The sequence below is a fragment of the Haplochromis burtoni genome, unplaced genomic scaffold (genome assembly GCF_018398535.1).
Source record: "Haplochromis burtoni strain Fernald_Lab_line unplaced genomic scaffold, NCSU_Asbu1 Contig_429, whole genome shotgun sequence".
In the NCBI taxonomy this organism is placed as follows: domain Eukaryota; kingdom Metazoa; phylum Chordata; class Actinopteri; order Cichliformes; family Cichlidae; genus Haplochromis; species Haplochromis burtoni.
The window spans coordinates 110,385-126,996 of NW_024582790.1; the positions used below are offsets into that span (position 1 = coordinate 110,385).

Sequence of the window (16,612 nt, forward strand, 5' to 3'; positions counted from 1 at the left end):
GTGTGAACGTCATATTTCTGACCCTTCATCACCACTTTGGCTTATTTCATGTGTTCGGCCAGATAAACAGCTCAAAAATGTTCTTTAATTATCTTTTAGTCTTTTATTCGAGATATTTAGAGTTCTGCACTGTCTTCAGCAAAAAAAAAAAAAAAAAAAAAGACAGGAAACATTGGAGAAACCGTACAAAAAAGTTTTTATGCATTTTTTCAGATAACGGGACCAACATTTACAGGAAGCCTCCTATCTACAAACAGGGTGAGCTCTTCCTCCTCTTCCTCACTGTGTGTGTGTCTGTCACTGCTTCATCACTCAGCAACTTCATGCTGTCTCCACAGACGCTCACAAACACGGCGAGGGCAGCGGCGTCATCCAGTCAGCAAAGTTTCCTGCAGCCCAGCCGCCAGATCCCAACCAGCCTTCCAAGATTGAGACCGAGTACTGGCCCTGCCCACCCTCACTGGCCGCCATGGGTAGCACACACTGACACACACACATGTGCGCACACACACACACACACACACACACGCACACACACACACACCTGTGCTGTGAGGTCATTGGTAACTCTGAGGCTGAACCCCGCAGAGATTGAGTGGCGGAAGAAGAAGAAGGAGCTGCAGGAGGAAGACGAGTTTGAGGACCTCACAGAAGAAGCGAAGACGCTACAGGAACAGGAGCTGGAGAAGGTTTGTGACCGTCGCCCCCTCTTTCCAGATTCACATTTTGACTAAAAGCGTCATCTGACCCGCGGTTTTGTGGCCACTCAGATCAAGTCCAACCTGGGCCGTCTGATCCTGAAGGAGGAGAAAGAGAAAGCCGTCCACTTCAGGAGGAAGACGCAGTCATTGCCCGACAGAACGCACATGCACGGCAGTAAGAGTGCTCGCACACAGCCACCACCTTCACATTCCCCACTTTTACCACGGAGCGCTCCACTGACGTCTCTCTGTCCACTTCTCCCTGCAGGTTTGTCAGCAGGTGCCTCCAAGTCTCCATCACGCTCAGGATCAGGCCTGACACGAGTAAGTGCTCACACCTGACATGGTGCAGAGTGAGACCCCGAAACTGGAGTTAAACCGGACTTAGGCTCACTTTAAGTGACTTTTTTTTTTTATCTCACTGTAGTAAATGAATAGTTAAAACTGGAATCTGGTTTGAAGTGTTTACAACACCAACAAACATGGGCGGAGCTTCTGGACAAATGAAGCATTTTTTCTTCCTGAGCAGCCAGCAGGGGGCGACAGCTGTGGCTGCAGAAACACTTCTTTCCTGTAGACGTGTATGAAACAGCTGTTTGTGTTTGTTGGGTCAAACTTGTATAAAATTAAATCTCAGTCCCACGATGTTTCAAAATGGAGGATTAGCTTTGGTGTGAAGCCGCACATTAATTGGCTGATAAGTCGTTGCACCGATGGAGGTGATGCCACAGTGGCTCCGCCCATCTTTAACCGCCCATGGCGTAAATTTAACGCTCAAAAGAACTGGTTGTGTGTTGCAGATGCAGTCGGCAGAGTTTTCCACAGATGGCGATAAAGGACGGCCAGGTATGAGTCCTCGCTCACCTTTTTCATGACATCAGAAAAAACAGCGGCGCTGCTGGTTTAATGAGTTCCTTCTGAGCGTGCAGCTCTCACAGACGATTGGTCACATGAGCCTAACGCACATCACATGAAACAAAAACAACCAGAGTTTGTAGAAACGAGTCACCTGTGAGTGTGCTGATGAACTGTGCCTGACACACCTGAGTGACATCACTCGGTACTAACCTCTGCTCTTCCTGTTGTGTCTTCTATCTTTCAGCTGCTCAGGTAAGCATGTCTGTGTGACCTGTTTAACCGGCACAGCCCTGACACACCTGAGCACATTACTGGCCCCGCCCCCACAGCTGTTATAAAGGAGCACTGACTCGCTGTTGGAGCCTCTGGTGGTCGTCAGAGGAACTGCAGGTTTGGCACCTGGAAGTCAACGGTTGAATTTAGGTTCCTGCAGCTTTGCATACCTCGACATAAAGAATCAGCTCCTCTTTACCACTTTAGCACACCACTGGTCACTGTGTGACTGTGAATTGTGGACCAATCAGACACTTCACAGCAGGGCGACTAACCCCACCCTCGTATTTCCTGCAGTCTCACGCCTCTCTAAAGCCTCACTGGTCTGTTATTGTTGGATTATTTCTTATAGAACACTCTCATTAAGTCTTTGTCTCTTTGATAGACAGTTTGTAAGGAGGCCCAGAGAGGTCAAAACACCAGCAAATTGAAAAAAGCAAAAACACAACAGAGGTGATTCAGGTGAACCAGTAATAGCAAACATACATGTACAGTACATGAATCATGTGATTAGAATAGCATCTCTCCCTCAATCAGCTCCAACCAATCCTTGGCTTGTTTTACTGTCACCGTTGCAGCTTTTCATCACGGTCTGCTTCATATTGTGCGATTTTGCGATATTTTATTATTTGCTATGTTTTCTGAAGTCGCATTGCATTTGAGCTCTCAGGGCCACAGACGCTGTTCTGTGATGCAGACGCTGCAGCTGCTGCAGCTGCTGAGGATAAATCCAAACAGCACTATGAGGCAGATGTGGCGCAGACCATCAGGAGCAGGAGGGCTTTGATGGCCCACATGTCACGATCCAGCTGATGTTCACAGAGACTGTTGGGCTCGAGCTTCAACATGTTGGACTGTAGAAAACTTCCGTGTTTTCCATGAAGGAACGCTTCAGTAAAGATACCACTGGCTTCATTTCCTGTCACCGGCTGTCTGGAATGCTCCAGGCCAGAGATGGAGAAATCCAGAATTTAGAAACAGTCTTCCTGACTTGTGCTGACAGAAGCGTCAGATTAACGTGTTGGTTTCATGTGTCGTGTTAAATCAGTCTGAGCATTTTAAATGTGTGTGTGCAGAACGGTGACACTCGCAGGGAGCGCATGGACCGAGGAAACTCTCTGCCGAGCATCCTGGAGCAGAAGGTGAGGCGCTCCCAGTCTCTGGTAGAGTAGCTCTGCATGATTCACAGTTCAAAATAAAACATATTTATCTTTAAGCTGCTCTTTGTGATTGGGAGCCAATCAGAAGAGAGCTGACTTAAAAGGGGAGGAGTTAAAACAAGGCATTTCCGATCAGATAAAGGAGGATTATGTTGAACTGTGAATCATGCAAAGCTGCTCGGTGAAGTACAGGAACAAAATTAGACCCTTTTTAATCACTCCGATTACTGATTTTACTTCTGAATTTTGTCTAAATTTTAAAAATCAGTTGACGCAAACAATCAACTGATCAGATCTGACTGGTACTGTCTCTGATATCATTGTAATACTCCTAACTCAGGTACTGGCTCGTTACACTGATGTGTACTTTGCAGTGTAGTATCCGAGTACTCCCTCCAGCTGATGGCATGCTGTGTATTTCAGATCTACCCCTATGAGACACTGGTTGTGACCCACAGAGGGCGCTGTAAGCTGCCTCCAGGCGTGGACCGCACTCGGCTTGAGGTGAGGGACGCTGTGCTGGGTAGTCATTTTCTGTCTTCCTTCTCAGTGTCCCAGTTGAAGCTTCTCTGTGGTAGCACTGGTTTCTCTGGTTTCCCAATTTGACTGTTTGAAGTCAGACTTGTTTGCGCGTCCCAGTTTAACTTTAGAACTGGTTTACATAAACTTTTTTAGAGGTGGGACTGGTTCCAGTCCTCCCAGTCTGAGCGTCACTGAAGCACGACTGCTTCACTGGATGGAGGTTTTAACTTCTTCTTCTTCTCCTCCTTGTCAGCGGCACCTGTCCCAGGAGGAGTTTGAGCAGGTGTTCGGGATGCCGATGGCCGAGTTTGAGCGCCTCTCGCTGTGGAAACGAAATGAACTGAAGAAGAAGGCCTCGCTTTTCTAACAGGAAGTGACCTCATCCCAACAAATACTTGATGAAGGTTTTAAAGTAGGAGGAGTTCAAATAAAATATCCAATCAGCAGACACACACAGAGCCAATCACCTCACTCTGATACGTCCTCCATCTTACTAACCGTGCTCCTGGAAGCTCGCCGAGGAGCAGACCGGTCCTGGTTAACCTTTTACTGCGACTAACCTTAATCGATACACTGATAACCATATAATTACCACTGCTTACAGGTCACCACATTATCTTCATCATCTTCATCACATGTAATCTCTGTAGCTCTGTCTCCTCACGTGGATTATTCCCAGCTCCGGGTCTGATCCATGTCAGGGACCTGCTGCGGGTCCCTCAGATTTCACGCCATCTTCAGGTGTTACGCTAACATGAAGCTGCTTCACTTTCATCCTTGTAGTTAGACAGTTAGATGGGATTTTTAGTGGGATAGTAAAAATGAAAATGACCTCTTACAGCTTTCCCAATCATTTCTAGGTCTAGGAAAGTCATTATGGACACCTCGTAAGGATTTGTGGAAAGAGCAGACCTCAATCTCCAGCATATCCTGGGTCTGTTAGTCAAACCTCAGATTCAGGAGGATCATTATCTTTATTTAGAGAGCTTTTTTTTTAGTGACGGCCCGTTATCACGGAAGCCTGCAGCTCTTCCACAATCCTTCACAGATCTTCAGAGCAGCTCTGGGAGTTGCAGAGGCTTCAGGAAGTCTGAACCCCTCCGGGCTGCTTCAGGCTGGCTGTAATTCCCCTGGAGGCCCAGCTGAGGGCGCTCTAAGCTTGCCCAGCCTGTTCTGTCAGCTGCAGAGAAGCAGGCTGCTCGTGGTGATGATTGTGGTCCTGCAGCTTCATGGTAGCAGTCCGGGTCTAACAGCTGATTGTAATGATTAACCACATGCAGCTTTTATTTATTGGATGATTGTATTTTTTTCTGCATTTGTCTGCTACTGTGAAGCGTTTTATTTTGGAAATCTTGTTGAAAATATTTTTGGCTGTATAGTTTCTGTTTTTAAATATTACTCCACGTGGAGTTCAGACCACACACACCTGCAGTTCCTGCTAGCTCACCTGGTGTCACCTGTGCCGTCTCATCCGTCCCTTGCAGTCCTGTTTCTGTCCTCTGATATAATGGAGACCAATAAACTTGCAGAGTAACGTCTGTCTCTCGAGTCCTTTTTTCACACATTTTCACCATAAAAGTCCTCCGTACCTGCATACCAGAGCTCAGACTGGAACCAGTTCCAACCACACGACTCAGGGACAGGACTGGTTGTCAGTGTCGAGGCATTCACACATTCAGAACTGGGTTCTTACTTAGCTTCCTCTTTTATCATCCTATCACAGTTTTGACCTCCACCTCTGGCTCGACCCCACCCTCTCTCTGGATCTTTGGGTTTTTCTGCCTTCATCATCATGATGATGATCACCACCATCATTATCCAATGTCCAGTCTACATCTCTCCCCAGCAGGGATGTCGAACTCATAGCTGCTCCCTGTCAGTGTGAGACGTTTAACTGAACATGAGAAAGTTTTTCCATACGATGAAAAAAATGCCGTCGCAGGAAGTGAAAGAAATCTGTCAGCGTGACTGTTTGAGCTTAAACTGAGAAATGTGTAAAATTACAGCAAAGCTCTGTAATTTTAACACAGAAAGTTCCTGTTCATTCACAGTGAAAGTTTTTATATTCTTTATTCATTTATAATTTTTCATTTTCCAAAGACATCCAGCAGGCCGGATCAAAGACTTTCCCGAGCCAGATCTGGCCCTTGCACCTTATGTTTGACACCCTTGCTTTTACTCATTGAAAACAAAGACGGGAGTCAAATCATTTACACTGAGCTTACAGCACTAATGTTGGCAGGAAAACACAGCCTGAAAGGTCAAAGTTCATCTGAACACCTCTGTGTGCTCATCTCCTTTGGTTCTCCAGAAGTCCAAGCAGCAGATCTCCTGCTGTGTCAGGTGTGACCGAGTCACAGGAGATTGGAAATGCCTCTTCCTGTTACTACAGCGTCACACCTCCCAGCTCGCTGTTGACGGTTTCTGCTGTGAGCAGTCCAAACACCCCCGCCACCATATTTTATTTTTTTAATTAAATTGAATCATCGTCAGCCTTCCCCGCCTGGCTGCGAGCTACTTCACGTGGAGTGAGCAGCAGGTGATGATGTGGAGAGTCTGCGTTGCTTGGTAACAGATAAAAGCTGCACAAAGGACCACCTCCCACGCCGCACTCTGATTGGCAGCTGCTCGGCGACCCGTTCGCACACAGACGGCGTCCTTGAGACCAAAGCACACACAGACACACACTGAGCAGCTGTTGTTGAGTTTTTATTGAATGAGTGAAACGTCTACAGAGATGAGGCCTCGCAGGAACAAATCCAGCTGCTTACAGACAAACATCCAGATGTTTTTTCCTCTCTGTACATTCGGTGAGATATGTTCTGAGAAATGAGGCCCGGCAAACTCCCCCCCACCAAAAATAAATCAAGAGTCAAATCAAACCCACGCAGGTCCTCATCACACCTGAAGCACACCTGAAACTCCCTCCTCCTCTTTGTGTGAAGGGCTCTTCTGTTCTACTAAAACTGCCGGTCTCAATCAATTTCAATCAAAAATGACGTAAATTATTAATATTGTTGATTATTATTTACATCCAGCTCAGAGACGAGGAGGATCGGTGGTTTCTGACTGCCGTCATGTTAAATGATTCAGCTTTATTCTGCGTCAGCACTCAAGCCATTTATTAACAGATGACTTTATTTATGTACACTTTTTTTTTTTTTACTTTTTTTCCTCTCACAAGTTTCACAAATTATAATTTTCAGATTTTCTCTGATTTGTTTTGGCAGAATTCTCTTTTGAGTTTTTAATTCATTAAAATATTTTCTCAGGCTGTCATTTCCATTTTTCTCAGATATTTTTGACCAATGATTTTAATATAATTCTTTTATAACAATTTTCCCAAAGAGCTGCAATGGATTTGTAAAGGTGCATTTCACTAAAACGCGCTGGAGCGCCAGTGGAGGCCATGTTAAACTCAGTCCTGTAAAACAGGAGCATGACGCGTTCCCGGCTTTTCCAAAATATCGGAATATAACAGATCTGTCTGAAGTTCAACTGGCCGAGGAGGCTCGAGTCATTTTTCCAGGATTAGGAGCTTCAGCTCAGAAACTCAGTTTTAATAAAGCAGAACCTTCAACTCTTTCCCTCCACTCCCTCCACACCTCCACTCTGCTCCGCCCCCTCCCACCTGGATATTTAAAGCCTAAGTCTATGTTATAAAAAAAAAAAAAAACATCACATTGAAAAGAGGGAACAATTAAAATATACATATATTATAAATGTAAATACTCGCTCGGCGGAGCTCAGTCACACTATCATTGGCATAAGAAAGGATGGGTGTGTGTGTGTGTGGGTGTATGTGTGTGTGTGTGTGTGGTGTGTGTGTGTGTGTGTGAGTGTGTGTGTGTGTGTGTGTGAGTGTGTGTGTGTGTGTGTGTGTGTGTGTGTGTGTGTGTGTGTGGGCACGAACACAGCGTTTGAATGAGCGTCACTTCCTCCCCGGACCAAAGAAGAAAAAAGAAGAAAAAGAGGTGTGGCTGATACGAAGGTGTGGCATCAAGTACCAGCTGCCTCCTGATTGGAGGCATCGAGCGGCGCTGAGACTTTTCCTGTTCAGTCTGGATCTACGATATTTAACCGATGATGTAATAAATAAAGCGCGGCGAGTCGCTCGGACTGAACGGCCTCGTCTGCCGCTCGTGACGGAGGGAGGAGGGAGGGGAGGAAAGGAAAGGAAAGGAAAGGAGGCAGGGAAGGAGAGAAGGAGGGAGAGGAGGGGGAGGGTCTAGGCCTGAGCGTTGGTGCCGTTCTTGTCCGGGGGTCCGGTGCTCGCCGGCAGGTTGTTGAGGGAGGGCGGGGCCTCGTGCTGCTTGCTGTCGCGACGCGGCGGCATCCTCTCGTTGATGCGGTCCAGCCCTCGCGCCTCCTCGAAGCTCTGGATCTTGTGCTGCGGGTTGAAGCCTTGAATGGCTGCGAGGAAACAGGAAGAGGTTAGACACGAGGAGACGTCAAGCACAGCCGGGTCAGAAGGTCACCGCCAGCGCTGGATGCCGCCGTCCAGCTTTACTTTAAAATGTATTTTCAATGTTTGCACGTAATGCTAATATTTTATGACACATTTCAACGATTTCTCCTAAAAATAAATATCAGGTGAAAAAAATTCATGTTTTTGTGTAAAAAACTTTCCAGTTTTAAGAAATATTTTAAAATAATTTTGAGATTTTTCTTTAAAATTTCAGTAAAATACTTCTATTACTTTTAACAAATTACATTTAATTTATAAAATAAATTGTCAAAAATGTGAAGAAAACATTTAATCAAAATTATTTTCAGCAATATTTTTGTACTTTAAGGATATTTCTAATTAGTAATATATATTTATGGCAATTATGTTAATATTATTTAGATATTTTATTATTTACTATTTAACATTTTAAATTTTAGTAACAAATTAGTATTTTACTACAGTATTTTATTAGCGTGTAACATCATTAAAAATATTTCACTTTTTATTTTAGAACTTGTGTGTGAACTTTTGCTGTCCTGCTGGCTCGTTTCTGACCTGCTGCACAAACAGTCACTTTTAAAAACACGAAGAGAAGGTGAGGAAACTTACTTGAAACAGGACAAAGACAGCATGAAGACAAAGAAACAGGTGATCAATAATCAGCTCTCACATTAGCTCATAAAAGGTTCAGGTTGAACATTAGACACCAACAGCACAGACATATTTCAGAGTGGGTGAACACAGACAGTCACACAGAGAGTCGGAGGGTCGGTTGCATACCTCGTGCCTCTTCTGCCTCTACGGTGGCTGTGTAAGCGTGAGTAGAAGTGCCATGCCAAAAAACCAATGGAGAGAGAGTGGGAACGTTATATATCAATGCATTCAGTCAGTCACGTTATCAGTCCTGTTAACATGGAGTCAATCATCATACAACCCCACCCACCCCCCACCACCCCACCATCCTGACCACAGAGTCCGAGATTAGAGCACAGCTAACATCTTCATTGGGTTTACGGGGGTCTGTCGGAAACCGCAAAGACAAACCACCCGCGCCTGACTCTACCGTCATATCAAAGTGACGATTTTGGCGTCTAAACGTGACGCAGCTCCCAATCGGTCCTGATTCAGTGCTGCAAAGTTCATGCCGCCAACTCCGACCTACCCTGCTCTGAAGTAAGACCCGCTGGTTAGTCTGACCCTGGTGATGATGGTTTTTACCAGGGGGACAAAAGGTCGAGGTTCAGGCGACTACTTTTACATTTAATATGAATTCACCTCCATAAATACAGACGTTATACATATAACCTGGAATATTGCCACAAGCTGCAGCTGATGAAGTGATCTACATGACCAGATCAGGACCAGGAGTGTGGGTGAAGTTTTCAGGCTTTGTAATAATAAGTATAATTAGCCATTAATCCATGAAAATAAGTAAATGCAGTCTGATATGTGCTTGCTCTCCCTGCAGCCCTTTGTCTTTGAAGGCCAGTGTGCTGCAGAGATGTGCACAGGTTGGTCCGTCACAGGAGAATTGAGGCCACTCGACATTTCCACCAGGCTACGTGCTGATGAGGCGGGGGCAGTTTCTCGGCGGTTAGTCTCTCGGTGTGAGTGCAGGCATGGGGCGGTTAGTGTTAGCTGGACTCTGGGTTAGTGTTTGGTGGGATGCTCCGCTGCGCTCGCACTCACCGCTCTGCAGAGTCCGCCGACCGCCGGACAAAACACCGAGGGGCAGCGTCCCCGTCGGGGTCAGCCCCTTCAGCTGCAGTACGCTCTCGTTCTCCTCTCTGTCGACACACAAACACAACATCATTAAAGAGTGTCAGCTGATCGTGTCACCGATGAGGCACAGTTAACTTCAAAAGCCTCCTGAACTAAATGTTTAGTTCTACTAAATTACTCAAACTGTACAACAAACTGATTTGTTCAAACATAATATTTGTTTAGGTCAAACCCGAGTAACTGAAGCCAAGTCTAAATACCAGGCAAACACACCCTCGTTTGTGTTGGTTAGGTGCGAAAAAAAATCCCACCTTATCAGTCCGACTTTGTCCAAACCACACCGACTTTTCTCCTGATTATAGCCAAAGCCAATCAGAATTCAGAACGCTTCTGGTACCAAAGACTGTCCATTTCCAACATGTCTAAATATTCATGTGCAGATATCTGTTAAACCTGTTACTTTAGAAAGCATTAATGAGCTTCTGTTAGCAGCAGGTCCAATGAAACGCTGCTGAGCTGTTCAGATTCCCGTACACGGGCCAATATACATCTGGTTAACTGGTTTAAACTTGACCTGTTTTTTCAGGCTTTTGTTCTTTGCACACGTCTGTATCTGTGGTTTTATATCATATCTGATATCCTGGGTGTGGGACCGTTTCATTTGATTTTATTATAGTCCTAATTTTCATTTTATGATTTGCACTTCAGTAAAAAGACACCAAGCTGTAATGAAACAAAGTTCTCGGTTGAAGAAGCGAGTGCAAACAGAAGTAGAACTAAACTGCTGATAGAGATCAACTCAGTCATAAAGACGGACTGAAGATAAGGAGCCTGCGATGCTTTCCTGAGCCTTAAAATAACAGCAAGACATTTTCTGAAGAGGAGCAGTCACACTTTAAGGACAAATTATTCTGACACACTTCCACAGAATCAAAGGAGGACAAATGTAAACGACTGAGAAACTCATTAGCCTTAAATCAAAGTGGAGCAAAACTCTCAGTACCGTGCTCCAACAACCTCATTATTCCACATTTTAGAGTGACGATTAAAAAAAGAAAGAAAGAAATCGTACAGAAAAAGGACTTAAACCGTCTCCTGCTTCTAAACATGGCCCTGATGTTAAAGAGTCTCATTGTAGTATAAACTTCACCCAAACCTTCAGGAATATAAAACACACCTGAGCACGGAGAAGACGCGAGCCATCTTTCCAATCGCCCGGATCTTGTTCCTGATCACCTCCTTCCTGACAGCCGGAGCGCCACCTGAGGAGCAGAATGGAAAAAGTCTTGAAAAGTTTGGTGGCATTTGAAATGAAGAACTCGATCTATACTGCGGAAGCTTGTCAGGGTCGACGAAACGTTTGTAAGGATATCAAGATGCGAGTCTGACTGTTTTTAGAAATTGAGGCAGAACTGGATTTAACCAAGACATCTGCAGAACACAGTGAGAAAAACCTCAGAGCCAAGCAGCTGGGTCGGAGAATTCAACCGTGTGAACCAGCCTTAAATCAGAAATAAGTAACTTGTGCACAGAAATAACAAATACACAGACTTTAAAAAAGTCACATGCATAGAAAAATACACCGAATGTGCAGACTAGTTATGACCTGATGGGAACGTCTAACTACCACATAATAATTTGAGCAGAGGAAAAGTATATTTTTAAGCAAACAAATTAGTCTAAAATTTCACAAATTCAGTGAACCATCACATGAGAAAACAGATGATGCACAGACATATTTAAACCCAATGAACCCGAGCACGTCACCCATGCAGCGAGTTTTCAGTAAGTTTAAAGCATTATGACACATTTATAGTTCAAGTTGTTTCTCCCAGGGGTGTCAAACATAAGGCCCAGGGGCCGGAAGCGCCCTAGAAAAGTAGCTGTCTTTGGTAAATGTGATTGAGGAAATACATTTTGGACTTTTAACAGTTAAAACATTTTCTTTCAATCTCAGTTTGCTGCAGTAAATTTGATCCAGTTTATTTTCCCCAGTTTTTTTTTTTTTTATTTGTATGCACAATTCAGAATAATGCTTCTGTATCTGATCCTGAGCCTCAGCTCACTCTGAAACAAGCTTTTTTAGCTCATCTTCTTTTAAGGAAACCATGTTCTGATTGTCTGCCCTGGTAAACAAAACTTTGACTCTCTGTGACATCACAAAGATCCAAGACTAGAGGAAGCTGTGATAACCTGAGTGTTTAATGCACACGCACACAGCTCGATGTCGTCTTCCTTTCAGAGACCTGCTGAAGTGTTCTGAGCATTAATGATTAATTCAGAGGATGAATGATAATCTGAGCTGACCTGTAACTCTGACGGAATAAAACATTTATTTCTTCCTGAATCAGTAAGACTGTAAACCCCACAGCAGGTATCTCCTTCATCTTCCTCATAACCGTCTCATTGTTAGCAGAGATTATCACAGTAATAATCAGCGAACCACAGAGGAGGCGGGGCTAATAGCGACTGCGCTCTCGCAGTTATGAGCCAAACTCGTTCTAACAGCTGCCGCCACACATCGACTTCCCTCAGGGTTTCACTTCCTCCCTGGGCCCCAACGCATCTGATTCATTTACATTCAGTGTTAAGCACCCGCTGCAGGTCGCCATGGCAACACGCCAGATACTACTGACAATTTTTTTTTTTTTAAGGCTTCTCTGACTCGCCGGCCTCCACAGTCAGCCTGTCAGCAGCTAATAAAACACCCCAGAGCACCATCTGGCTGGCACACAGCACTTCCAGTGAAGCTGATCTAAACCAGAACATCTCAGCCCTGCTCTCTATGACATCACAGAGATCCAAAAGTAGGGGAAAAAAAGGGGTAAACTGGGTGTTCAGAGCAGTGTGCATGCTGGGCTTTGGGCTCACAGAGATTACTGAACACAGACTGAGCTCATGATTAGATATTTTACCATGAAAGTCCCACTGGAACAGCAGAGACATGGATCAGATCCACTTTACATCAGCTCGACTGTAAGAAAACTAAAGCTTTCAGCACAGAGTCGTGTTTTTATCACCGCCATCAGAGGTCAGTGTCGTGTGTTCAAGGATAGTCTGATATCCTGTCTCACTGCTGCGAGCTGCACTTTATCTAAGAAAACCGCACAGAATTCACTGTGAAGACAGTGAAAATAAAACGTGTGAACCTGCTGCAGGAGGTATGTGCGACACCCTCGTGACCATGTGAACCTAACATGGCAAGAAATGCAAAGGTGCCAAACTGCCGTCCGTGCAGGTCGAGCCTTACTGAGCACGTGTGGAAACTAAATGGGTGTGGCTAAAGGCGTTCTTACCCTCGCCCGTGTCGTCGGCTTCGGATAGGAGCTCGTCATCGGAGCAAATGTTCAGCACGTTCACCAGCATCTCCGTCACTGTTTCAGAGGACACACACAGCGGCATGTCTGATTGGTTATCACAGAATGCAAACTTTAGAAAGATCCTCCCTCCTCCTCTTTGACCCTCACCTTTCTCTCCAACGAAGGGCAGAGACCAGGTGAAGACATCCATGAAGTTGGGCAGCCAGTAAGGGTGAGGGGAACAGTTAAACTGCCGGATGTTCATCACGTTGTTCTCGTATTTCAGCACCGCCGCTGAGGATCACACACACACACACTCATTATCTTGACTCCATCAGCCTGCCTCCTGCTGCCATGGTTTCCCTCCTCCTCTGGTCCTCTTACCTTTGTTGTTGTACACATCCAGGTAGTTGGGAGCCGAGAAGATTGTGATTAAAGAAGGAAACCCCGTCGTCTGACTTTTCCTGTACATTCGATACCTGCCGGAGAAAAATGGACGGTGCTTTAAAAACACTGCACTTCCTCTAACGTCCACGAGGGGCAGGCCGCACACACACACGGTCATGAAAACACACTTTTGTTTATAAACAGCCGTAATGAACTCACCCAGCGTCCTGAGCTTCATGTGCTCGTATTACAGACAGCAGGTTATTGTTCATCAGAAAGTCACAGACTGCTGGGTAACTGAAACACACACACAACAAGAAGAAGAGTTTAAAAGAACGGCTTTTACAAGAGACACACACACACACACACACACACACACACACACACACACACACGGAGGTGAACTCACTGAACGTGATGAGCATCAGAACCGCCTCCTCCAACCCACCGCAGTTACCATGACAGCTAAAAGGGCTGCTCAAACTCGAGTATGACAAGCGATGCTGAAAGCGCTAAAATAGGATTAATTTCATGGTGGCGGGGGGGGGGGGGGGGGGGGGGGGGGGGGGGGGGGGGGGGGGGGGGGGGGGGGGGGGGGGGGGGGGGGGGGGGGGGGGGGGGGGGGGATCAGATCCTCACAGAAATGCCAGCTCACTTCAGAAAATCATACCACACACACACTTCCTGTTCCTGAGTTTTTTTATTTAATCCACACTCACTCAACTAAAAGCAAGGCCCAGGAATGAATCCCCTTCATCACTTGACTAAAGTTCAAGAAGATGATTCATTCAGCAAACCACACATTAAAGAAGATGGAGGCGCCTTCATGAAGCTCAGTCTGCATGGGTCAGGTGTGCAGGTGATGTCACACAATCATCACTTAAACCCAAGTTTAACCCTGAGCCTGAGGCCACCAGCATCATGCAGCCCGAGGCTTACAGTTGAGGAACATTTCAATTAATTTTTGTATAACACCAAATCACAACAGCAGCTACCTCAGGGAGCTTAATAAAGACCCCACAGTTATCACATGACACCCTTTGAGCAAAGGCTTGGTGACATTTGAGAGAAAAAACTCCCATTTAACAGGATGAAACCTCCAGCAGAGGTCACCGATGCTTCGCGTCAGGAAGTGCAAGAAAACATTCTGTCTTAAAAACTGCAGGGAGCTATCGGTTTACTTTAATAAAGGATACACGTCCTGTATCGGTGATTGATAGGAGCAGACTCTTGTTGAGCAACGTTTAAAAAAAAAAAAAAAAAACAGAAAAAACCCCCCCAAAAAAAACCCAGACCTTTTTTCTGACCCTAAAAATAGAGACGGGAAGTAAACATCTGATGCTGCTGCCTCTGTTCTTGCGTTAAAATCGATGCAGCGTCACATTTTTCTCTCACTGTATATGTGGCCTCCACCCTAAGTAAGGCCGTCTTTACTTCCTGTAGTGGTGTGGGTCTGTGTGGATCCTCCCAGTCAGTCGTGTCCAGTGATGGGTCTGAGACGCCATCTGAAGCGACCCAGATGCTCGCTCAGGTTTGTGTGTGCTGACTCGGTAATAAAGGCCAGACGGCCACAAACATGCTCGCTGTAATGAGTTCTGTAAATGTCGAGCTACTGAAACAAACTAATGGTGGATAAAAGAGGCTTAGGAGCAGCTTTCGTCGCCCTGTGACTTCCGAGCAGTGTCAACGCTGCAGATTCAGCTTAACTATTAAGACAGAGCAGGGAATGCTAATATTTATTTTCAGTATCTGTGTGACAGCGGATTTAACGGCACTCACTTATCCACAGATAAGCCATTGTTTGTAAAAGCTTTAATCAGCTCGGATTAACAGAGCGCTCTGCTTTTTGGTGCTCGGGCGGCAGCAGCGTGGCTTGTACCTGTAGAAATAAGAGCATCCTCTGACACTGTTGTGGCAGAAGTGTTCCTGGGTCTTCTCTGAGCCGTAGTCCTCGCCCGGGTCTGACCACAGCAGGTCGCACATTGGCCCGAATGCCGGAGGCTCCTTAAACCGGTCCAGCTGGAAAAAACAGGAAAATTTCAGATAATTTAAACTCTAAAAGAGAAAGTGTCTGTGAGGTTCTCAGTCATCCAGGTCATCGTAGTCTAAGGAGCTTGCAAAGAAAAGCGTCTGGACTTCTTTAAGTTGCTTGAAGACGTTTCACCTCTCATCCGAGAAGCTTCTTCAGTTCTAAGGTCAAATGGTGGAGAGTCCCAGATTTAAACCTAGTGGGAGTGTCCCCCCACAGAGGGACAAAAGGACCCCTGATGATCCTCTAATCGCCTGAGCCAAGGTGTGAAACTGGGTGTGGGTCCCAATCAGCCAGAGTTTCAGGTGAGCTCATTGTGAAACCTCTCTAAAAGAGAATGTGTTTATAAACCACCACCAAGAAGAGTAAATCGTTTCCAGCTCTGATTCTTCGCCTGCCGGCTCTTCTAATATCTTGATGCATTCTCAATCATCCAGGTAAGTAAATCCCAAGAGGCTGATTCTGTTCATCTGGACGTAGCGTTTTCAGTGGGAGAAATGTTTTGTCACTCATCACTCATTAAGGATCAAGGAACTGACCTCACAGCCCCATTGTTCCTTCAGTGGGCTGGTTTCAGTCATTATGCAAATGTACTGTTTATAAGATTGTGGAAACCTGCAGTCAGCTGAGACTGAAGAAGTCACTTGGATGAGTGACGAAAGCTTCTCCCACTAAAAACGCCACGTCCAGATGAACAGAATCAGCCTTTTGGGACAAGAGCCAAACTCTCTCTCAATAACTCTCTCACTCTTCCTAAGGCCCTCCTCCCTAAAAGCACACTTTCTTCTGATTGGCTGACCCCAGTAAGCCAGCCATGGGCCAGCACATGTCGTAAACAGAGAAGTCAGTGAAGTCAGATTCAGGCTTGTGGTTTATAAACATTTACAAACATTTACGTTATTATTAGAAACCGATGAAAAATGCAAAACTTCAAACTATCAGTGACGTGCCTACTGAAGACTCTGTCTGTCAGCCCTTCGTGATGTAACACATCTCACCTTTCGTATGTCATCCAGGCAGGTGATCTCAGGGCTTAGACCTCCGTGCACACACAGGAACTGCTGGTTGAGGAGGGCGGCCAGAGGCAGGCAGTCAAACGCCTCCATGCAGGCATCGTATACACGCTCAGAGTACTTTATCTTACCTGGAAACGCACACACACCAAGGTCAGCTGCAGTCAGATAAGCGGTCTCTGATGCTGGTGTGTGAGG

At 45.6% G+C, this 16,612-nt stretch overlaps 2 protein-coding genes across 6 annotated transcripts in view; one reads left to right on the forward strand and one right to left on the reverse strand.

Moving 5' to 3' along the window:
* Window positions 1–6,091, forward strand: part of dmtn (dematin actin binding protein) — a 15,796-nt gene extending 9,705 nt beyond the window's left edge. For all 5 annotated transcript variants that reach the window (XM_042213249.1, XM_042213250.1, XM_042213251.1 and 2 more), the window contains 10 exons: window positions 214–258; window positions 339–473; window positions 589–689; window positions 771–876; window positions 970–1,025; window positions 1,502–1,547; window positions 1,804–1,811; window positions 2,909–2,974; window positions 3,416–3,496; window positions 3,768–6,091. In XM_042213249.1, the coding sequence (XP_042069183.1) occupies window positions 214–258; window positions 339–473; window positions 589–689; window positions 771–876; window positions 970–1,025; window positions 1,502–1,547; window positions 1,804–1,811; window positions 2,909–2,974; window positions 3,416–3,496; window positions 3,768–3,881 (758 nt within the window). In that variant the 3' untranslated portion in view covers window positions 3,882–6,091. The remainder of the gene's footprint in view (window positions 1–213; window positions 259–338; window positions 474–588; window positions 690–770; window positions 877–969; window positions 1,026–1,501; window positions 1,548–1,803; window positions 1,812–2,908; window positions 2,975–3,415; window positions 3,497–3,767) is intronic.
* Window positions 6,092–6,207: 116 nt separating this feature from the next.
* Window positions 6,208–16,612, reverse strand: part of ppp3ccb (protein phosphatase 3, catalytic subunit, gamma isozyme, b) — a gene marked incomplete in the record, with an annotated part of 18,963 nt that continues 8,558 nt past the window's right edge. Inside the window, 10 exon segments of the mRNA XM_042213248.1 lie at window positions 6,208–7,927; window positions 8,745–8,771; window positions 9,654–9,751; window positions 10,864–10,948; window positions 12,983–13,060; window positions 13,154–13,279; window positions 13,370–13,464; window positions 13,592–13,669; window positions 15,252–15,391; window positions 16,400–16,545. Coding sequence (XP_042069182.1) covers window positions 7,743–7,927; window positions 8,745–8,771; window positions 9,654–9,751; window positions 10,864–10,948; window positions 12,983–13,060; window positions 13,154–13,279; window positions 13,370–13,464; window positions 13,592–13,669; window positions 15,252–15,391; window positions 16,400–16,545 — 1,058 coding nt within the window.